This window comes from Myotis nattereri (genome assembly GCF_964212035.1).
Source record: "Myotis nattereri genome assembly, chromosome: 1".
Classification (NCBI taxonomy): Eukaryota; Metazoa; Chordata; class Mammalia; order Chiroptera; family Vespertilionidae; genus Myotis; species Myotis nattereri.
The window spans coordinates 207,110,275-207,131,250 of record NC_138075.1 but is presented as its reverse complement, the minus strand read 5'-3'; the positions used below and the strand labels follow the sequence as shown (position 1 = coordinate 207,131,250).

The window sequence follows — 20,976 nt, the reverse complement described above, 5'->3', positions numbered from 1 at the left end:
TTATCAACTTAAAAATTAGCCTGCTATATTTGGTCACTTAATGAACTCACCCCTCATGCCTTGGCAGGACCAGACCAAATTATTTCATGGGTCTTACATAACCCGAGGGCTGGAGGTTCCTTACCCCTGCTCTTCATCCTCACAAACACCTGATACTGTCACTCTTTACTTTTAGCCACTCTAATGAGTGTGCAGTGGTACTTCATTGTGATTTTAATTTGCATTTCACTAATGGACTAATGATGTAGAGGCATCTTTTCATATGCTTATTTGCTATCTGTTTCTCTTTAGTGAAGTGTCTGTTCATATTTTTTTATTATTTCTTAATTGGCTTGTTTATTTCTGTATTACTGAGTTTTGAGAATTCTTTATACATTCTATAAAGCCACAAACCCAAATGTAAAACATAAAACTTTAAATTTTCTAGAAGAAAACAGGAGTAAAGCTTTGTAACCTTGGGTTAGGGAAAGATTTTTTAGACATAATACCAAAAGCACAATCTATAAAAGAATAAGTTGATAAATTGGACTTTGTCAAAATTAAAACTAAAACAAAACAGTGTCTTTGAAAGACACTGTTAAGAGAATGAAAAGACAATTTGTTTTATTTTCTTCTGCCTGTACATTGCAAATATTGTAAATATTCTGAGACTCTTTCATCATCAGAAATATGACATTTTTTCTCTTCATATTAGAAGGTATGTTTAACATAAATGCTGAAAGTATTTTATTGACTGGATTTTCTTTTCTTTTTTTCTTTTTTTTTTTTTCTTTTTGGTAGACTGGTGTCATCCAGTATTTCTACATTGAAAACTGGCAATTCGTTAATGATTATCGACATCCTGTCAGTGTGAAAAGGATTTTCCCTGACCCCAATGGGACCACATTAGTTTTCATTGATGAAAAAAGTGATGGATTTGTCTACTGTCCAGTAAGTCTAGAAAAGCTTTGAATGCTTGTTCTTAAAATTATACAACACGTGAAGAAAAGTATTTTTTAAATATATTTTATATATAAAATCATTTTCTCGTAAGCAGAGCCAAGGATTATAGTACTTTGTTATCATGTCTGTGATCCATTTCATGACTGTTCACATCAAGGAATCTTTTTCCATTATTCTGCAATTTTTCATGTCAGTCTCAGAGATATTTTAGGAGAAAAATCATTATTATATTCTGTACCACTTTTAACCTTCTTTACTGTGCAATATTATAGTGTATCAGCATGTACATGACTTTCTCTCCAGATATGCAATAAGCCCCAGAGGGCTGGGACTAGACCCTGTCCTTCCTCCACCTCAGGTGATTTTTCTCTTCCTTTAAGGTCCTGAATACAAAGAAAATGTATTTTTGTATTAGATGATTAAAAACAGACCATTTTCAGTTAACTCATATTTTTGCACATCCTTAACTTTTTTGAAAATAGATTTAGAAAAAAGAAAATGTGTTTTTACATTATTTACTACTAGAGGCCCAGTGCATAAAATTCGTGCACAGGTGGAGTCCCTAGATCTGGCCGGTGATCAGGGCCTACTGGGGCTGTCTCACCCAGTCCCGATCGGGGCCAGGCCAGGCTGGCTGCCAGACGGGGCCTGCTGGCTGCTGGACAAGGCCTGCCAGATGGGGAAAGGGACCGTGGGAGGTTTGCCGGCCAGGGGGAGGGAGGGGGAGAGGTTGGCTGACCAAGGGAAATTGGCTGTGGGAGCGCACTGACCACTAGGGGACAGCTGCCCCCTGGTGGTCAGGGCGCGTCATAGTGACTGGCCAACCAGTCGTTAGGTCATAATGGTCGCTTAGGCTTTTATATATATACTAGAGGCCCGGTGCACAAAAATTTGTGCACTGGCAAGGGGGGGTGTCCCTCACCCCGACCTGTGCCCTCTCACAGTCTGGGACCCCTCGGGGGATAACCACCTGCTGGCTTAGGCCCGCTCCCCTGGTGGTAGATGACAGGCCCGATCCCGCAGTGGGGCGGGCGGTGGAGGTCACTGTCCTGCCCCGCAGCACCGGGCGCCCTGGGTCGCCCAGGGCCGGCCCGATCCCGCCCCCACTCCGCCCCGCCGCTCCGGGTTGCCCATGGCAGGCCCAGATGGCGGAGGGGCGGGCGGCGGATGGCGCTGTCCCGCCCTGCCTGCAGTATGCAAATTTAACCCTACCAGACCACTGTACCGATTTTTCGGTAATTTCCACACAAATGTGGAATATTGGCGCTAGGTGAAAGGTAGATGAAAGGTAGACCTATTTTCTACAATGTCTCCAAGTTCTATCTTATTCTAACCACTTATTTGCATGTAACTAACATTTTTCTATATCATGTTAGTTTTTTCTCTTTAATGCTCAGGAGCCCAGGTATAGGGGACAGTTAGGTTCAGGGCCTCAGGTCTGGTAAGATTAAGGGCCATCTTTGTTGGTTTAATTTGCATACTCTTCTGATCGGCTGATGGGCGTAGTGAATGTACGGTCAATTAGCATCTTTGTCTATTATTAGGTAAGATGTACTTGGAGTTTTCATTTATTTCTTTATATCCAGCTAATGCTTTAATTTGTTCACAGTTTACATAAGCCTACAGCTGCTCTTGGCCCATCTTTAGTAGCTGTTCCCAGGCACCTGGTTTACCTTAGAGAAGACACATTCCAATGAAGACAGCTTTCCCCTCACTGTGCACTTTCCTCTCTCTCTTCCCTTCCTTTCTTTCTTGCTTTCTCTTCCCTCCTTTTTTTCTTTGACAAATATAACAAGTTACCACAGGAGTGACTGGATTATTTATGCAAAATCTCTAATATGCTGGTTCTTACTCAACCCATTTCTCTCCTGGTCACAAACCAATGAGGGAAAATGACATAATTATAAAGATAACCTTGAGTTCCCTCTACGCAATAAGGAAATCCAGTCTGGCAGATTCCGTTTCTGTGACAGGCCTAAGGAAGCGGAGCTGCCTTGCTTCCCGCGTGGGTTCGCCACAGGTGGGAACTGCTGCTGAGGGGACACAGACGGGTCCAGGGACATCGGTGTCCGACAGGAGTTAGTCAGAACTGGGCCTGACTGCAGGGAAAGGGCAAAGAGCAAGACCTGCCTAAACACGTTGCTACATCTTTCTTTTTACACTTTCCCGTTCCTTGGTAATTTCTGTTTGAGGCCAGTATGGCCTCCTTCATAGAGTTGGACTGAGGTATCAGTGAGTTCATCTTTCCATGTTATCAGGCACAGGAGCTAGTTAGCGAGTGTTAGTTAAAGCCCTGCCCTCTTTACCACCCTTCAACCCCTCAAATCCGGAATTCTCTCTCTTATTGCTGCTCATCCCCACTCCCTTTTCCAGCTCTAACCTGCAACTCAGGTATTAAGAAAAAGTAACCTTGCGGGGGAGAGGACAATGCGGGGTGGGGGGAAGGGGACATATGTAATACTTTCAACAATAAAGATTTATTTAAAAAATAAAAAACAACCTTGTCAAACAAAATCCACACAGAGAATGACTCCATGGGCGCATGTGCTCTCCCTCCCCCAACATGTGGGTGGGTGTTTGCTTTTATTCAAATTAAGATTTCTTTGGTAGGCTCGAATTTTAAGTGGATGGACAAGATACCAGAAGGGAGTGTTGTGCCCACAGGAGTAAATTCCTCTTTTAAATAATACCCAATCTTTTTTCTCTGAGTAGGGCCAGCTTGGAAGGGAAGGGCCCTTGAAGGAGGCTTTGGGGCAGAGCCTTCCCGGCCTCTGACCCAGCAGGAGGCTGCACTAAGGCAGTAAGGCCCTTGGACTCTTGACCAGAGTGCTCCGCACTTCATTTGATTTTAACAACACCCCTCTCTGCCCCCCAGCCCCCTCATCATGTGCTGGTATTGCAGCCTAATTTTCCAGTGCTTCAAATAATTTGAGAGAGGCATTGCTCCTGTGATGTTCATACATGCAAATGTTCAGACTACAATTCTTTAAAATTTTTAAACGTACTCACAATTTTCCTTCATATGTATATTTATTCAACCTATTTTTCTTCACTATGTGGATAGTAAGGGACTCACTCATGTTGTACATTAGAATTTAGAGATTACTTTTTCTTACATATGCCCCAATAAAACCTATATCCCCCCCCACACACACACACACACAGACACACACACACTCCCTATATGCCCATGAAGGATGGCTTGTGATCTTCTAGAAAGTTTATAAACACGTTGCCCTTCAGAGAGGCAATCAGGTGTAGTAGCTAGGTGCATGGACTTTAAAGACTGACGGACAGACCTGAATTTACAGTCAGTAATAACCAGTATTTCAGTGCTGAGTACTCTTTACATACATCAGGGATCTATTTCTGTCCTTATCACAGCCCAGAGATAAGCACTCACATTATTGCCACTTTACAGGTGAAGGAACTAAGGCCTAGAGAAGACCAGTCACTTGTCCCAGCTCACACAGCCAGCAAGTGCATTGGTGTGAGCCCAGAGGAGCCCCCCCAGAGCTCCCCTCTGATTGGAGTTCCTGTTCCCCAGTTATCAAGTGAATTCCATTCTGGCACCTATGTTCTAGGTGGTTTATAACAATTAAACGTTTTTAGTACTGTGCCTGCCACATACTAAGCACTCAACAGATGGCTGCCCTTTAAGAAAGCGCTGCCACCTGTCCATTGGACGGTGTGCCCATCCTTACAAACCGCAGGTCAGTGTGCATAGTGGTTAGAAGCATAGACGGGAGCCGCGCTGCTTGGCTTCAAGTCCTGGCTCTTCAACTTATGAGCCATGTGACTCGGTGTAAATTTCTCTGTGCCTCGGTTTCTTCATCTGCAAATGGGTATAATAATAGGATCTGTCTTATGAACTATGAGGTTAGAATTAAATGGAGTTACATACATAAATAATTAGTACAATATCTGGTAAGTAGCACTATCCAATGGAGATGTAATTTTAACCACATATGTAATTTTTAATTTTTAAAGCACGTTTTTAGAAAGGTAGAAAGAAATAGGTGAAGTTAATTTCAGTATTACCATTTTAGTATGTAATCAATATAAAAAATTATTGCTGTTTCACACTCTTAGTTAGATACACATGGGTAACTTCTTGAGATCCCATGTATAGTTCACACTTGCACACATCTTAATTCAGATGAGACACATTTCAGTGCGCAATCGCCACATGTGGTTAGTAAGTGGTGGCTACTGTAGTGGACAGCACAGCTCTATAATATTAGTTTTTATTTGTAAGAATTTTATATTTCATTCTTATTTTTAGAGGAAGACAGATTAGGGAGAAAGCAGGTACTTCTCAGCTCCACATTTAGCATATGTATTAGCCTACCGGCCTCAGTTCACAGGAATAGGTGATTGCTTTTTTTTAAATATATATATATATATATATATATGTTTATTGATTTCAGAGAGGAAAAGAGAGATAGAAACATCATTGATGAGAGAGAATCACTGATTGGCCATCTCCTGCACGCTCCCTACTGGAGATTGAGCCTGCAACCCGGGCATGTGTCCTGACTAGGAATCAAACTGTTACCTACTGGTTCATAGGTTGATGTTCAACCATTAAGCCACACCAGCCGGGCTGGATTGCTTTTTTAATAGGTTATGTTATTATAGCAGTACATTTTATGTTTGTTAGAGTACATTGTAGAGAAGTTTTTGAAGTGAAACAGAGTGGAATTTATCTAAATTTTAAATCATACATGAATCAATTTCTGTTTCCTCCCTAGTTGGAGCATTTCTGTGCCCAGTATTGAAAAATTTCTAAACGCAAGTGTTCATAGTTTAAGTTTCTGTCATCTTGAGCACCTTCAGCTTTTTTGTTCTTAACGTGAAGCTTTATGTCCAGACTTGTAGTTTTGCCCGCAAATTCACCAGATTTTAGATAAAATCCTTGATTTTTCCATGTAGCTATAGTTGGGTTTTTTTTTCAAGCCAGACCTAATATTGGAACAGTTGGTGTGTTGTTGGGTTGAGTGTCGGTCCATAAGCCAAGCCAGCTAAGGCTACAGACAGGCTCCTGCCACTGCAAATGATAAGAATTTATGTATAGACTGGGGGCAAAACTTTAAATCCTATTTTGTAGGTAAATGATGCTACGTATGAGATTCCAGATTTTTCACCAACCATTAAAGGTGTGCTTTGGGAAAACTGGCCATTGGATAAAGGTGTTTTTATTGCTTATGATGATGATAAGGCCTACACCTATGTCTTTCACAGGAACACTATACAAGGTACTTAATCACCTTTTTGTATATTTGTTGATAAGTCAATTTCCATTGCAATGAAATGAAAACATTCCTTTCTGATGTTTGTGCTGAGTATTACCTTTCAGCATTCAGATGTCTGTTTTATAATGTAGGATCCAAGGTCATTTTGGCTGATGGCACCAAAATTCCCTTCTCTCATAAACCTTTGCTGTTGTATAACGGAGAGCTGACCTGCCAGACACAGAGTGGACAAATCAACAATGTCTACCTGGACACTCACAGCTTCCTCAACAATTTAAAAGACGTGGGGCCTGATGAGCTGAGGCAGATGCTGACACAGACCTTAGTGCTGAAAAGGTAGGGTTTCAAATACTTCTCCACGGAGCTCGCTTGCTTTGGGGATTGTAAAGGAGATGATAGCATTTACCTCGCTTCCTTCACAGGATTATCGTGCGGCTCAGGTAAGGTCACAGATATGAGCATGTGTAGAATTCTAAAGGAAGTCACGGTGAAATATCGGTGCTTTAGTCCCTTCGGAACAAAAACGTTTCTAATCACCAAAATAGTGCAGTTATTATTATTTCAACATCATCTTAATTTCGTCCCAATGAAGTTTGGTTTGGCCTTGCCTGAGATTTCCTCTTACAGCTTAGGGCCACTGTGAGTTCCTCTGTGGTTCTAATGCTTCCCACCATCTCTTGCTGCTATTGTACGTAGTAACTCCTTAGTCCTCACTGTTCAGTGGTGGAACCCCTCACGTAGTCCAGGAAGCCTTCCCTGAAGCCCCCTGCCTCCCACAAAAACAAAACAAAACACTTTCTAGTGTGTTGCCTCGGAGCCAGGGTACATACAATATACATAGTGGTTTAGAGCACTTTCCCATTCACCACTGTGTGACTAGGGCTAGTGTGTTAAGGCCAAGAATCCTCACTTTCTCATCTATAAAGGAGAAGTAATAATAATACAGAGTGGATAGGGTTGTCAGAGGAACCCAGTGAGAGAATTCATACAGAGTACGTAGCACAAAGACCCCCATACTGTAAGCACTCGATTACTTCCATTGTACTCTGTCATACTCATCTGTCTTCCACCTTTCCCACTTATGACACCTGAAGGACAATGACTGGGTTTGATCTTTGTATCTTGGTTCCAAGCACAGTTCCTGGCGTATAATAGGTGCTCAGTAAATGTGTGTGAGACAGGAAAATGCAGAGGCAAATAGATGGGTAGATGTAATATATTCATTAATGTAAAGGTCCCACAAAACATTTAATTGGCATTTATGGTCATGTTTTAAACCAGAAGTCAGCCAACTCTTTCTGTTACGGACCAGATGGTATGTATTTCACGTGTTAAGGGGCCATAGGGTCTTTGCCTCTGCTCAATTCGGCTGTTGTAGGACGAGAGCAGCTGAGACAATCCATAATGCATGGCTGATGTAGCTGCATTCCACTCAAACTTTACTTTTTTAAAAAAAATACATATTTTTATTGATTTCAGAGAGGAAGGGAGAGGGAGACAGAGGTAGAATGATGAGAGAGAATCATTGATCAGCTGCCTCATGCGGCCCACAACCTGGGCATGTGCCCTGGCCGGGAATCAAACCCTGACCTCCTGGTTCATAGGTTGACGCTCAAACTTTACTTTCAAAACCAGGCAGTGGACTGGACAGGAATAGAGTGCTAATTTTATTAGACTTATGTGAGAACAAAACTAATTTTCATCTCTGCATGAAGTAAACCAAAAATAAATAGAATTAATCGTTAATGGGGGAAGGTGGTTACCCAGAGTAAATTTAGATTAATAAAAGAAATTTAAGAAAAGTCGTCTGTACAAAAAGGGAAGAAAAGTTTATGTAATTTTTCATAACTTGTAAATAATGATTACAGACTAAGAAGTTTTTACAAAACTTACCTAGGGCATGACATGAAAGAATGTACAATCTGGCAGTTGCCTGGTAGGGAGCAAAAAGAGCCTCCTGACTCAGCTTCTACTCAAACCCTAGGTTCTCTGATGCTTGGGAACTGTGCACCATTCTGAATGATCACGACGCCTGGAATGAGTTGGGCAGGGAGTGCCTCCATCACATGGATGTGGAGTTCGCAATCCGTGTCTACCGGGCTGTCGGAAACGTCGGCATGGTGATGTCCTTGGAACAAATAAAGGTAAACAGCATCTTATGAGGATTATCAGGTTAGGATTTAAATGGTATTTGTTCATACATTTTACATTCTATGGTTAATCCTGCCTAACTCACCAACAAGTTAATTGCTAGAACATTACCATTTCTTACTGAGCAAAGCTTTTCCTTTTTTTTCTTTTAGTGAAACCTTATGGCCCGTCAGGGCACATACAAGTATCAGGCAAGGAATGCATAAATAAGGGAACAACAAATCGATGTCTCTCTTCTCCCTCCCCCTCTCTCTCTCAAATCAGTAAAAACAAAACAAAAACACAAAATTTGTATTCTCATTAAAGCTGCTTTTATTTTCAGGGGATCGAGGACAACAACCTTTTGGCAGGGCATCTTGCCATGTTTACTAATGATTTCAACCTGGCTCAGGACCTGTACCTCGCGTCCAGCTGCCCCGTTGCTGCCCTGGAGGTATGGCAGCAAATCAGGGGGGAGGGGGGAGGGGGAAGGCCACGTAAAGGGGGATCTCACCTTGGACATGGCTAACAGTCCTCGGCACCGGGCACCACAGGCCTTGCCCCTCTAGAATTCAGACTCAGCTTTAAGGACCCCTGAGTACTCATTATCTTCAAAAATACTTTCATTCTGCATTCTGCGGAGCCATAAAAGGCATGGCATGGTAACATTACCAAATAATTTCCATCTAAATGCACCCAAAGAGAACAGACTTTATAACTTACAAAGGCACATGCAAATAAAAACAGCCACCATGTATTGAGTGTTCACACGTGCCAGGTATGTTCCTAAGACATACTGTTTTTCATTTAACCCGCACAGCAATCCTGTGAGATAGTACTGTTACAGGCTCTGTTGTCCAAATGGGAAAACTGGGACGCATTTATCTTTTATTTCTTGTATGGAATTCTCCTGTGCGTTAAAAGGTGGGCTAAGGAGCCCTGGGTGGTGTGTTCAGTGGTTAGAACATCAGCCGGCACACCAAAGGGTAGCAGGTTCGATCCCTGGCCCTGGCACATGTGGGAGGCAACCGATCGATGTGTCTCTCACATTGATGTTTCTCTCACTCCCTCCCCACCCTCCCTTCCACTCTGTCCAAAAATCAATGGGAAAAACATCCTCAGGTGAAGATTAACCAAATAAAAGAAAAGGTGGGCTAAGGACTAGTGTACCATCACTAGTTTCCCAGAGATGAGCATTGCAGCGGAAGGACTAGAACAGAGTAAACTACCTAGTTCAACACAAGGAGGAAGAGAGAAGTGGCCATAGGGAACAGGGATTAAGAATGTGGACTTTAGCCCTAACCGGTTTGGCTCAGTGGATAGAGCGTCGGCCTGCGGACTGAAGGGTCCCGGGTTCGATTCCAGTCGGGGGCATGTGCCTGGGTTGCGGGCACATCCCCAGTGGGGGATGTGCAGGAGGTGGTTGATCGATGTTTCTCTCTCATCGATGTTTCTGACTCTCTATCTCTCTCCCTTCCTCTCTGTAAAAAATCAATAAAATATATATTTAAAATAAAAAATAAAAAAAATGTGGACTTTAGCCCTAACCGGTTTGGCTCAGTGGATAGAGCGTTGGCCTGCGGACTGAAGGGTCCCAGGTTGGATTCCAGTCAAGGGCATGTACCTTGGTTGTAGGCACATCCCCAGTAGGGGGTGTGCAGGAGGCAGCTGATCGATGTTTCTCTCTCATCAATGTTTCTAACTCTATCCCTCTCCCTTCCTCTCTGTAAAAAATCAATAAAATATATATTTTTAAAAAAAGAATGTGGACTTGAGCCTGGCCAGTGTGGCTCAGCAGTTGAGCATCAACCTATGAACCAGGAGGACACGATTCCATTCCCAGTCAGGGCACATGCTCAGGTTGTGGGCTCAATTCCCGGTAGTGGGCATGTAGGAGGCAGCCAATCAATGATTCTCTCTCATCGTCGATGTTTCTATCTCTCTCTCCCTCTCCCTTCCTCTCTGAAAGGAATAAAAATATATTTTAAAAGAAAAAAAGAATTGGACTTTAGAGTCAGACATGTCTGGGCTTAAATCCCAGCTCTGTGCAACCCTGGACAAGTTATTTCATCTTTCCGTGCCCTGGATTTCATCTCTTTAACGTAGGGATAACAGTATCTAGCCCACTTGGTTATTGTAAAGATTTAAAAATGAGATTAGATCTCTTGGAACTGTGCCTGATCGATAGAAAAGACAAAAGTGGTAGCTGCTGTCATTACTGTCAATCACCTCAAATCAGCTTGTCCACAGCTACAGAGAGGAGGTATTTTGAAAACATTTGCTGCTAATTTCACAGCTTAACCCTTTTTCAAATTGTTCTGTAGCAAATTTTCATTTTTAAATTTTAAATGAACCAAGTAAATTTTGTTTTAAGAAAATATTTAGATAATTTTATAATATTATTTGAGATAATTGGGACACCCTGAGAAATTTTCAGAACTTGGATAGGTACGCACTGAAGTAGGAGACTGGTTGCTAGAAGTGAGGGCAAAGACGTCACCTTAGCTCTTCCACGTTTAGCTATGGACGCATGTCATGTGCTAACGATCTGTAAATCGTTGGAGGTGATTGATGGCTTCCCCGTGGAGAGGGGAGATTGCACCCTGCCGTTCACTTCACCTCACTTCGGAACCGTGCCTGATCAATAGAAAGGACAAACGTGGTTGACAGGTTAGCCAGGGAAAGGAAGTGAGAGGCAAAGCCCTCCTGCCCAGCTCGGCCACGTGCTGACAGCCCGACTCTGTACAGAGAGGAGGTGTTTCGAAGCAGCTAGCCTCTTTTCCTTACGGACGATTAATTGCAAAAGGCCTCGTTGTGATAAGCAAATAAGCTAATGTCCTAGAGCATTACCTGTCAGAAAATAACTTGGGAAATGTGAGCTCTTATTAATTCTTTACAAAATGTGAATAAAGTGAGGAATGAACTCTAAAAGATTCTTGGTTAGTTATATTTGGGACTGTATACCAGACACAAATAAAAGACCTCAGGAGCCAGGGAGGAAGACAGATTCACATTCTATTTATGTTTGCTGTTATTCGTGTTGTGATACAGCTTTAGAGTTTCTCAGAAAATAACCTCAACTCCTGGAGTAAAGTACTTCTCAACTTTTTAAGAAGGAAAATGAATAATTTAATTGGTTGGTTGGATTAATTTTTATTAGTTTTGAGTACTAAAGAATAAGATTTTGTTGGGTAGAATTGAGTGTTTTGTTTTTAATTTTTATTGATTTCAGAGAGGAAGGGAGAAGGAGAGAGATAGAAACATCAATGATGAGAGAGAATCACCCAATCGCTGCCTCCTAGACACCCGCCAACTGGGGATCAAATCTACAACCTGGGCATGTGCCCTTGACCAGAATCGAACCCGGGACCCTTCAGTCCACAGGCTGACACTCTATCCTCTGAGCTAAACCGGCTAGAGCTGTTTTGGCTTTTTATTACTTAAAGTGTCATTTATTTATTTTTTATTGTGATGAAAAACATATAACATTCAATTTTCTATTTTTTTTTTCAATTACAGTTCACATTCAGTATTATTCTGTATTAGTTTCAGGTGTATGTGCTGGTAATGCTTATATGTATGCATACAAGTCCTTTGGTTGATCTCTTACCCCCACCCCCCACCTCCGCCTTCCGTCTGAGGTTTGACAGTTCAATGCTTCTCTGTCTCTGGGTCTCTTTTTGTTCATCAGTTTATGTTGTTCGCTCTATAAAATTGCATTTTGGAGGGCCACAAGCCTTTGTAATCATAGCTAAGATGTTTTTGCTCCCCCAAATCAATTTTTACCCCCGTGGGAGCTCTGTCACCTCCACTGAGGAAATATACTATAGTAACGTGTTATCTTTGCAAAGATCAAGTTTCATTTTTAAGCAGAGTTTTGTAATCACTTTATTAAAACTAGCACTATATGGTGACTGTGCAAAATAACTTGCTCATTTGCCCCTAATAGATGAGAAGGGATTTGCAGCACTGGGACAGCGCTCTACAGCTGGCCAAGCGTTTAGCCCCGGACCAAATACCACTTATCTCCAAAGAATATGCTATTCAGCTTGAATTCACGTAAGTCCTCATCTTTATATGATTCAGTTGGTACCTAATTGCTGAATTACTGACTACTGACTATGGAAATAATTACTGAGTATCTTAAGTTCTAAACTGCCATTCTTATAAGGCCCTCCGTTGATTTAATAATTTCTTTTTCAGGGGAAAAGAGATTACTGTAATTATACAAACAAAATAAATTTTTTCTAACTTATGTTGTCTTATCCATGCATTTATCCACTTTCATTTTTAGCATCAAGTGTGGGTCTTAGATAAGCCTTTTCTACATTTAGAGCCTAAACATTGTTTTGAATCACATTTGACCATCAGGGTGACATACTGCTTTTGAGGACCTAAGCTCATGATCTTGACTTCTTTGTACACTTTGAGGATTTATAGTGTAATTTCAAGGCAGAGTGAAAAATACCAGGTATTGGTCTACAACTTCTATTTGCTTTATTTTGTAGTTTTTCTTTTTTAAATTGAATTGCATATGGACAAAAATTCAACAGTTAATGTTGAAGATGAGGCTAGAAGCTCTCACGGGCTGATATTCAGTGCCTGAGTGATGCATGGACAGGTTTCACAAATCTTTCCTTCCTTTGGAAATGCCATCTTCTGTTCTGAGAGATTTAGGATTTTCCAGTGCACTTAGTCGCTAGATAGTCTTAATTATCAATAGTCTTAGTTGACAGACTGTAGATTTTTATTTCAGTGCTGCATAAATGTGTAATTTTAGAAGCATTCAAGATCCACTTGTAATTCAGCCATGCTTAATGCTACTAATGCAAATACCCGCAGAGGCAATAAATGACTAATTCATTTGCAAATATAAGTTCCCATGTGTATGTGCAGTGTTAATTACATTGCAACTGGACAATTTTTTCTGACTTTTTAAAAAATATATTTTTATTGATTTCAGAGAGGAAGGGAGAGGGAGAGAGAGAAACTTCAATGATGAGAGGGAATCATTGATCGGCTGCCTCCTGCATGCCCCGTACTGGGGACCAAGCTTGCAATTGAGCTACGTCCCCTTGACTGGAATAGAACCCAGGACCCTTCAGTCCACAGGCCGATGGTCTGTCCACTGAGCCAAACCAGCTAGGGCTTTTCTAACATTTTTATGATACATTTTAGTTTCAAAAATAATAAGTGTAGCAAAATATTATTCTTTGAACAAATGAAATATGTTTCTAACATTTTATTTTTAAAAGTTTTTATATAATTTTATTTTCATATAGACTTTGGATTCATTGAGAATATTGACACACAGATTATAATTGTAGAAATAATTCTCATCAAAAAGTACTGTTTCATTTCTAACCAAGAGTCCTTATTTCAAATTTTGCAAATAAAAAACTTTTTGAAGACTATATTTCTTCTTAATCAACGGGGATTTAAATTTGCCACATCTCTGCCCCTTACAAAGTGAACTCATTTATTAAAAAGAACAAATTGGAATTTTAGTGCATACGACAGGGACAGGCCCCAGGGCCCTGGCCCTCCATCTCTCTCCTGAGGGTGATGGGTCTTAGAGTACAAAGCTTCTGCGCTGAAGAGAAAGGGGCTACATTGGTGACTCACCGTGTGCTGGCAGAGCACAAACACCCAGTAGGCCCTCAGACCATCCGAAGACGTGGATGTTCTCCTTCAGGGGAATCGAAGCTTTTGTAGCAAACTCTCACGTTGTCTCACTGCAGTCAGATGAGCTGAGTCAAGTGGAAGCCTGTGCTTTGTTGTTGGTATATTTTAACCCTTTCTGCTCAATATTTGACCATGAAGCCACCAATTCCCAAAAATTTCACTGCTACTTGTATGCTGGTCCCCAGCTGGTCAGGAGAGTTCCTTTGTGATAATAGTAGTAAGTTAGGTCTATCTCATCATCATCAAGTATCCCAGGAGCCTCCAGCTTCTGATTTTGACACCTAAGGCCTAGGTCGATGCTCAGTTCCAACAGTTTGCTTCTAATCCAAGACCTTGATTAGGTCAAAGCAGGACCAGTCTGCCAGCTGTGGGAGGGATTTAGCTTTCTAGTCTAGGATTAGACTCATGAGCTAGATCCATAAGAGAGTTCCGTAATAAAATAATAAAGTGAGTGAGCTAAAATAACCTGAAAATAAAGTGAGAGTTCCAAATATCTTTTTTTAATATATTTTTATTGATTTCAGAGAGGAAGGGAGATGGAGAGAGATAGAAAAAAATCAATGATGAGAGAACTATTGACCGGCTGCCTCCTGCACGCCCCCTACTGGGGATCGAGTGTACATCCCAGGCATGTGCCCTGACTGGGAATCGAACCATGACCTACTGGTTCATGAGTCGCCACTCAACCACTGAAGCCAGACGGGGTCGGCTAAAAATGTTGATTTAGCATCTCCTAATTGGGCTTGCCCAGGGAAAGCCTCAGGCTCCTGAAGGGAGGATCTGTTGTTCCTATTGTCAGGAGACATTCCTAGCTGTGTTGTGACATAATTGGGTCCAAATATTAGAAATTTCCACTTAGTAACATTTCTGGCTGTGTATCCAAAACCAAGTTCTCAATCAGCAGAACAGCTTATCTTCAAAAAAAATTCCCCATCCACCAACAGATGAGGAAACTGAGTGAGGCTTAGAGAGGTTGAATGACCTGCCTAAGCTGACGGGGTGGAACTCAGGTGGATCTCAAATAACACGATCTTCAGAGCCGATTAATTTATTCTGGAGGAGATGTTTTCTCAGAAGGTGGGTCTCCAAATGGACCTCAAAAAATCACTGTCCTTTCTGTCCTCTGGGTCTGCAGGTCCGTGTTAGCATCAGTCATGGGATTAGGGAGTAATATCATTTATATTTTGAATAATACTTTTTATCAGAAAGAACCAGTGCCCTCAATACTATAACCCAGTGTTTTGTTCCATTTCTACGCAGATTTTCTCAGTGCATATTGTAATTAAAAATATTGGGTGTTGGGGGGGGGGGACATTGATTTTTGTGGTCACATGATTGTCATTTACTGTACCGAAGGAGATAATTAACCAAAAGTGGCCCAGAAGATTTTACGTAGCCGAAACCGGTTTGGCTCAGTGGATAGAGCGTCGGCCTGCAGACTGAAAGGTCCCAGGTTCGATTCCGGTCAAGGGCATGTACCTGGGTTGCGGGCACATCCCCAATAGGAGATGTGCAAGAGGCAGCTGATCGATGTTTCTCTCTCATCGATGTTTCTAACTCTCTCTATCTCTCTCCCTTCCTCTCTGTAAAAAATCAATAAAAATAAAAAAAATAATAATAAAAGATTTTACGTAGATCTCAAAGACGCCTAGAATGTTAGACAGTTAGTACTTTACAGTCTGGCATAATCCAGTTAAACAGTTGTTTTTAAAGTAGCAACATGATAACGCACTGCGTTTGAAAGAATGCTAGTGTATTGTTGTGTATTACTTCTATTGTGAGCTGAAACCACTCAATGACAAAGATTAACTTCTATATCTCATACATGTAAATAAGATACTTAAATATGTATTAAAATCCACTCTGATTTTTCTTTCAGGGGTGATTATGTAAATGCTTTGGCTCATTATGAGAAAGGAATAACAGGTGAAAATAAGGTAATCTTGAATAAAGATAAGATATACATAATTATCTTTGGGCTTGTTATTAATTTAAATGTATCTTATTTGCATTGTATTTATTCAATACTTAGCAGGTAAGCCTTTTCTCAGTTTATTAACAATTTTGCAAGGGTTTATAGAGCATTTTAAACTTTTATAAACTGAAGATGACAATATTTTTAGTGGTTTGAAAAAGATGTTTTTCATTGCATTCTCAACATGAGCTCCTTATTAAGGTTGGGAGTAAGATTTGTATCCCTTCACTTACAGGCTATGATTTTCATAAGGCTTTTCCTTTTAGTCTTAAAAACTTTCAATAACTACTTTGAAAGTGAATTCTCAGGCCACAAAAGCTCTGCCGTTCCATCTCTCAGGCTTGGCCTTTTACGATGAACCTGCTAAGCATGAACTTTACCCCCTACTCCGACCCATCCTCCCACCCCACAATTTTAGCTCAAGAAGCTAAACTTTGCAATAAAAATTGATTTTAAGTTAGGTAATGTCTTACAAAGATGGAAAATTTTTTTATTTTATATCTAGCGTTTTTATTATAAAAGTAATATAATTTTATTAGAGTCCATTTTAAAAAGTCACCAAAATATGTAAACATGAGAAGTGAGAGTCCAACATTCTCTCCTCCATCCACGCCCCTTCATGGTAACCACTGTTAATGATTTCATATAGGTCCAAGCAGAATCTCTTCTCAGCATAGAAATATATATGTAATATGGGTTCTTACTGAAAATGAAATTATTTCCATTCACTAAGCAAAGATCAACTGAGAATTCATTCCATGACAAGCAGCATTTTGCTGTCTTCATGGTCTTTCCAAGTCAATGCATATAATTTTGTGTGTTTTTTAAACTTTGAAAGTTTATATGTGTCTCCTCCCCCACCTCCGTTGACCTCTTCTAGCCCTGATTTTGTTTTAATTTTAGAGCAATTCCATTGTTTGGAGGGACAGTAATCCCCTTTTATCTGTGGGGGATATGTTCCAAGACCCCCAGTGGAAGCCTGAAACCATGGATCATACCAAACCCTAAATATACTATGTTTTTTCCTCTACACATATACCTATGATAAAGTTTATAAATTAGGCACAATAAGAGATTAACAGCAATAACTAACAACCGTGGATAAGAGGGGAACACTGTACCATGGTTTTTTCTCTATGCCCTTATTGAATTATAGTTGTTTTTGCTTCTGTTTCTATCAAAAACACTGTAATGAATATTCTGCCTAGTACACGTATCTTTAGCTACTAAGATGGTATTTCTGAAGGATATATTCTTACAGGTGAGATTCCTAGGTCATACATGTGTGCTTTTAATTTTTGTACCGCTAAAGGAAATGGCAGTCATCCATCCAGCTGTCCGTCATGCATGAAAGTGTCCATTTCCCCCCACATTCGTAACACGATGGATGTTATCAATTGTTTTTATTTCTGCCAATTTGATCAGCAAGAAAAAGTGTTTCACTTTATTTTATGCATTTGATTATTAGTGAAGTTGAGCTTTTTTTTATTGGCCAATTGTATTTTTTATGAATTGTCCAATCATATCCTTGGCTCATTGGTCTCTTGGCTTTTTGATGTTTTCTTTGTTAGGCTACATCTATCTAGTTCATTCTTTATTTCTGTTATCAAATAGTCACCTCTAGCCACATGTGGCTATTTAAGTTATTTTAAATTAAATAAAATTTAACATTCAGTTTCTCTGTCACACTAGCCGTTTTTTAAGTGCTCAATAGCCACTTGTGGCTGTTATAAGGCAGACATCATCACAGAACATTCTACTGGACACGCTGATTTACATAAAATGAAATCTGACATTGCATTTTACTAGTTCAGATTAGTTATTTGAAAAATTATTTAGTTATCTTCAATAAAGTAACCAACTTTAAATAAAGTTTTTATGTTTAATCATGCCTAGTAGAGAAATCTTCAATTTGATAAGTGGGTTTCCTCTTAATTTTATCCATAGCATATATGCTTACATATCCAGTACATTTCTTCTTACATAAAATTTAACAGCAAGAAGATATACAGAGATATGCAAAGGTATTAGGACGAAGGGCAATAAAAATTTGGTCTTATGCACAAAAGATGTAGACTTCTTTTTTTTTTTTTTAATATATTTTATTGATTTTTTACAGAGAAGAATGGAGAGAGATAGAGAGTTAGAAACATCGATGAGAGAGAAACATCGATCAGCTGCCTCCTGCACACCTCCCACCGGGGATGTGCCCGCAACCCAGGTACATGCCCTTGACCGGAATCGAACCTGGGACCTTTCAGTCCGCAGGCTGACGCTCTATCCACTGAGCCAAACCGGTTTCGGCATAAAGATGTAGACTTCTTAAGAAAAAAAAAATTTCCCCCCAAATCTCAAGATAATCCTGAAAGGATTAATGAAAGTTAACCGTAACTTTGGGCTCATTTTAGATTTAAATTCATCCTTTGCCTAAAATACAGCATTTTAAGTTAGGATCTGATTTGTTAGTTACTTGCCTTTTAATTACAGGAACATGATGAGTTGTGTCTGGCTGGAGTGGCCCAGATGTCCATAAGAATGGGAGACATACGGCGAGGGGTTAACCAAGCCCTCAAGCATCCCAGCAGGGTCCTTAAGAGAGACTGCGGGGCCATCCTGGAGAATATGAAGGTTTGCTTTTCTGTGCTTACAGATTCATGTGATCTTATACATAACTAGTAGCCCTGTGCACGAATTGGTGTGCCAGTAGGTCACTGCCACCCACCTGCTGCCCCGCCCTTTTATAGCTCCCCCTCTTCCCTCCCCCACCCCATAGCTTGCTGCCCTGCCCCCTCCTGTAGCTCCCTACAGCCCACTTGTACCTCACGGGCACACCCTCCTGCTGATCCATGATCTGGTTATAACAGCTAATTAGCATATTATATAAGTTTAGTTTTTTAATAATCTCATATCCTTTTAGCAATATTCGGAAGCAGCCCAACTCTATGAAAAAGGCCTCTACTATGACAAAGCAGCATCTGTTTACATACGCTATAAGAATTGGTAAGAATTTGCTGAAATTTGTCCTGAGCAGGTATGGAAATGAATGTGTCCCAGTGGTCTTCCCACCTGTTTCCTTGTCGCTCCTCCTACCTACACATCCTATTCCTCCTACCTGGGCCTTCCCTCCATCTCCTTTTTTTTTCTTTTTATATGAATTCATGTTAATAATACTTTTTTCAAAGAACAGCACATTCTGTTGACTTGGTCTGGGGAAATCCCTGATCAGGTAAGTTACTAGAAGAAAGAAATAGGGGTTGCCCCAAAGAGTTAAGGAACTAACCACCATTTTCCTACCAGGGTGCAGAGAGGGGTGGTCAAGAGGAAAAACAATTAAATCTTTAAACTATAAGAGCCAAGATTTTTGAAAGCTCATGATAACTGTAACATTTGATTGTAGGAAGCTACTTTTAGAATGAACATCGTGGTGATACTTTTCTCCTACGCCCACCTTTCTAGGGCAAAAGTCGGTGAGCTTCTGCCTCATGTCTCTTCCCCAAAGATTTACCTGCAGTATGCCAAAGCCAAAGAAGCAGATGGGAGGTTTGTACGATCTCTCAAATTTTCATCAATGTTAAGTACGTTTTATACATTAACAGTGATATTTGCAGCCCTCTGAGAAAGGCAACGCAGAGAAACAGCGAACAACTCTGCCCTGCCTGGCCTGAAGTGCCAGGCTGTTAAGTTCTCTCAAACTTTATATACCTCAGTCAAGCCTGCATGTATTCAAATGCAGAGTATTAACTCTTTTTATTTGAGTGTTAAATACTAGGAGTGGAAATTTTGAGTTAATATGGCATGAAAATAAAGTTGGTAATAGTCATTTTTCTTAAGGAGGATAACTTACTGATGCAGAGAGAGAGAAAGTGAAGAAACATGAATTCCACAGCTGTGGTCGCACTTTTTAAGCTTCAAAACAGTATTAAAATATAGCAATTGATAGTTAATATCCTGAATACACAAAGGTCTCCTGCAACTTCATACGGGAAACTCAAAGATGCTAGGAGGAAAAAGACAAGGAGACCCTCAGGAGGAAATGCAATTATGAAATTGCATGTCATGTAAATATGAAAAATCTCTACTTTACTAATAGTAACTAAATTAAAGCAACAGTGTATCGTTTTAACCTACCATATTGGGAGAGATTATATTAAATCAATGACCGTACTGTCCAAATGCACTTTTTATACCTTATTGATGGTAGTATGAATTTCTAAAGCCTTTAAAAAGTTATTGAACAATATGTATTAAGAGATTTTTAAAGGTTAATACCCTCCACTTTTAGAAAAGTAACCTTAGGCAATAGAGATACACTAAATAAATGAGCTGGAGAGCTAGTGTACTGGAGAAGTTGAGCGCCATCTAGAGGTCAACACAAAGACTTTCTGTATCACTGTTAAGCTTTATAACTGTAAAAATCTATATTTTGTTTTCTAAAATAAGCCTATATTAATATTGTAATATTTCAACTTAGAAAAATAGTAAAATATAAAATATTATGGAGATACTAGAGGCCTGTTGCATGAAGATTCGTACCAGATAGGCTTTTCTTCCCCTGGCTGCCGGCACCCGGCTTCCTTCCGGCACCCAGGACCCAGGCTGCTTCACTCCAGCCGCCACTACCACCCCCCGGGGGTGCACCACAGCCACTCGGAGCACGCCCCCACCCCTGGTGTGTGTCCTCTGGGGCAGGGGGCAGCGCGCAGTCCTCTCCTGCCCATCTGCGCACGCAGCTCCTCCCGAGGGGTAGTGATGCAGCCGCCTCCTGAGCCGGTGGTGACGCCCGGCTAATTTGCATATTACCGCCTTATATATAGAGATGATTCAGATGAGAATACAAAATTCAGTATTGGTATTTTACTGATAGTTTATTAAACCTATAAAGAACATATTTTAGTGAGATGGTTCTTATTATTCCTTCTGAAAAAGAAGTTCCAGAAAAATAATCAGTTATCACCATAAAAGAGAAAAATGCCCCAACCATTTATTGAC

At 40.5% G+C, this 20,976-nt stretch overlaps 1 protein-coding gene across 1 annotated transcript in view; it reads left to right on the top strand.

Annotated features, from left to right (window-relative positions):
- WDR19 (WD repeat domain 19) overlaps positions 1–20,976 on the top strand; it is a 68,792-nt gene that overhangs the window by 24,767 nt on the left and 23,049 nt on the right. Inside the window, exons 15-24 of the mRNA XM_081093036.1 lie at positions 781–930; positions 6,053–6,200; positions 6,329–6,533; positions 8,182–8,341; positions 8,671–8,781; positions 12,277–12,386; positions 15,892–15,949; positions 18,475–18,615; positions 18,905–18,987; positions 19,444–19,527. Coding sequence (XP_080949162.1) covers positions 781–930; positions 6,053–6,200; positions 6,329–6,533; positions 8,182–8,341; positions 8,671–8,781; positions 12,277–12,386; positions 15,892–15,949; positions 18,475–18,615; positions 18,905–18,987; positions 19,444–19,527 — 1,250 coding nt within the window. The remainder of the gene's footprint in view (positions 1–780; positions 931–6,052; positions 6,201–6,328; positions 6,534–8,181; positions 8,342–8,670; positions 8,782–12,276; positions 12,387–15,891; positions 15,950–18,474; positions 18,616–18,904; positions 18,988–19,443; positions 19,528–20,976) is intronic.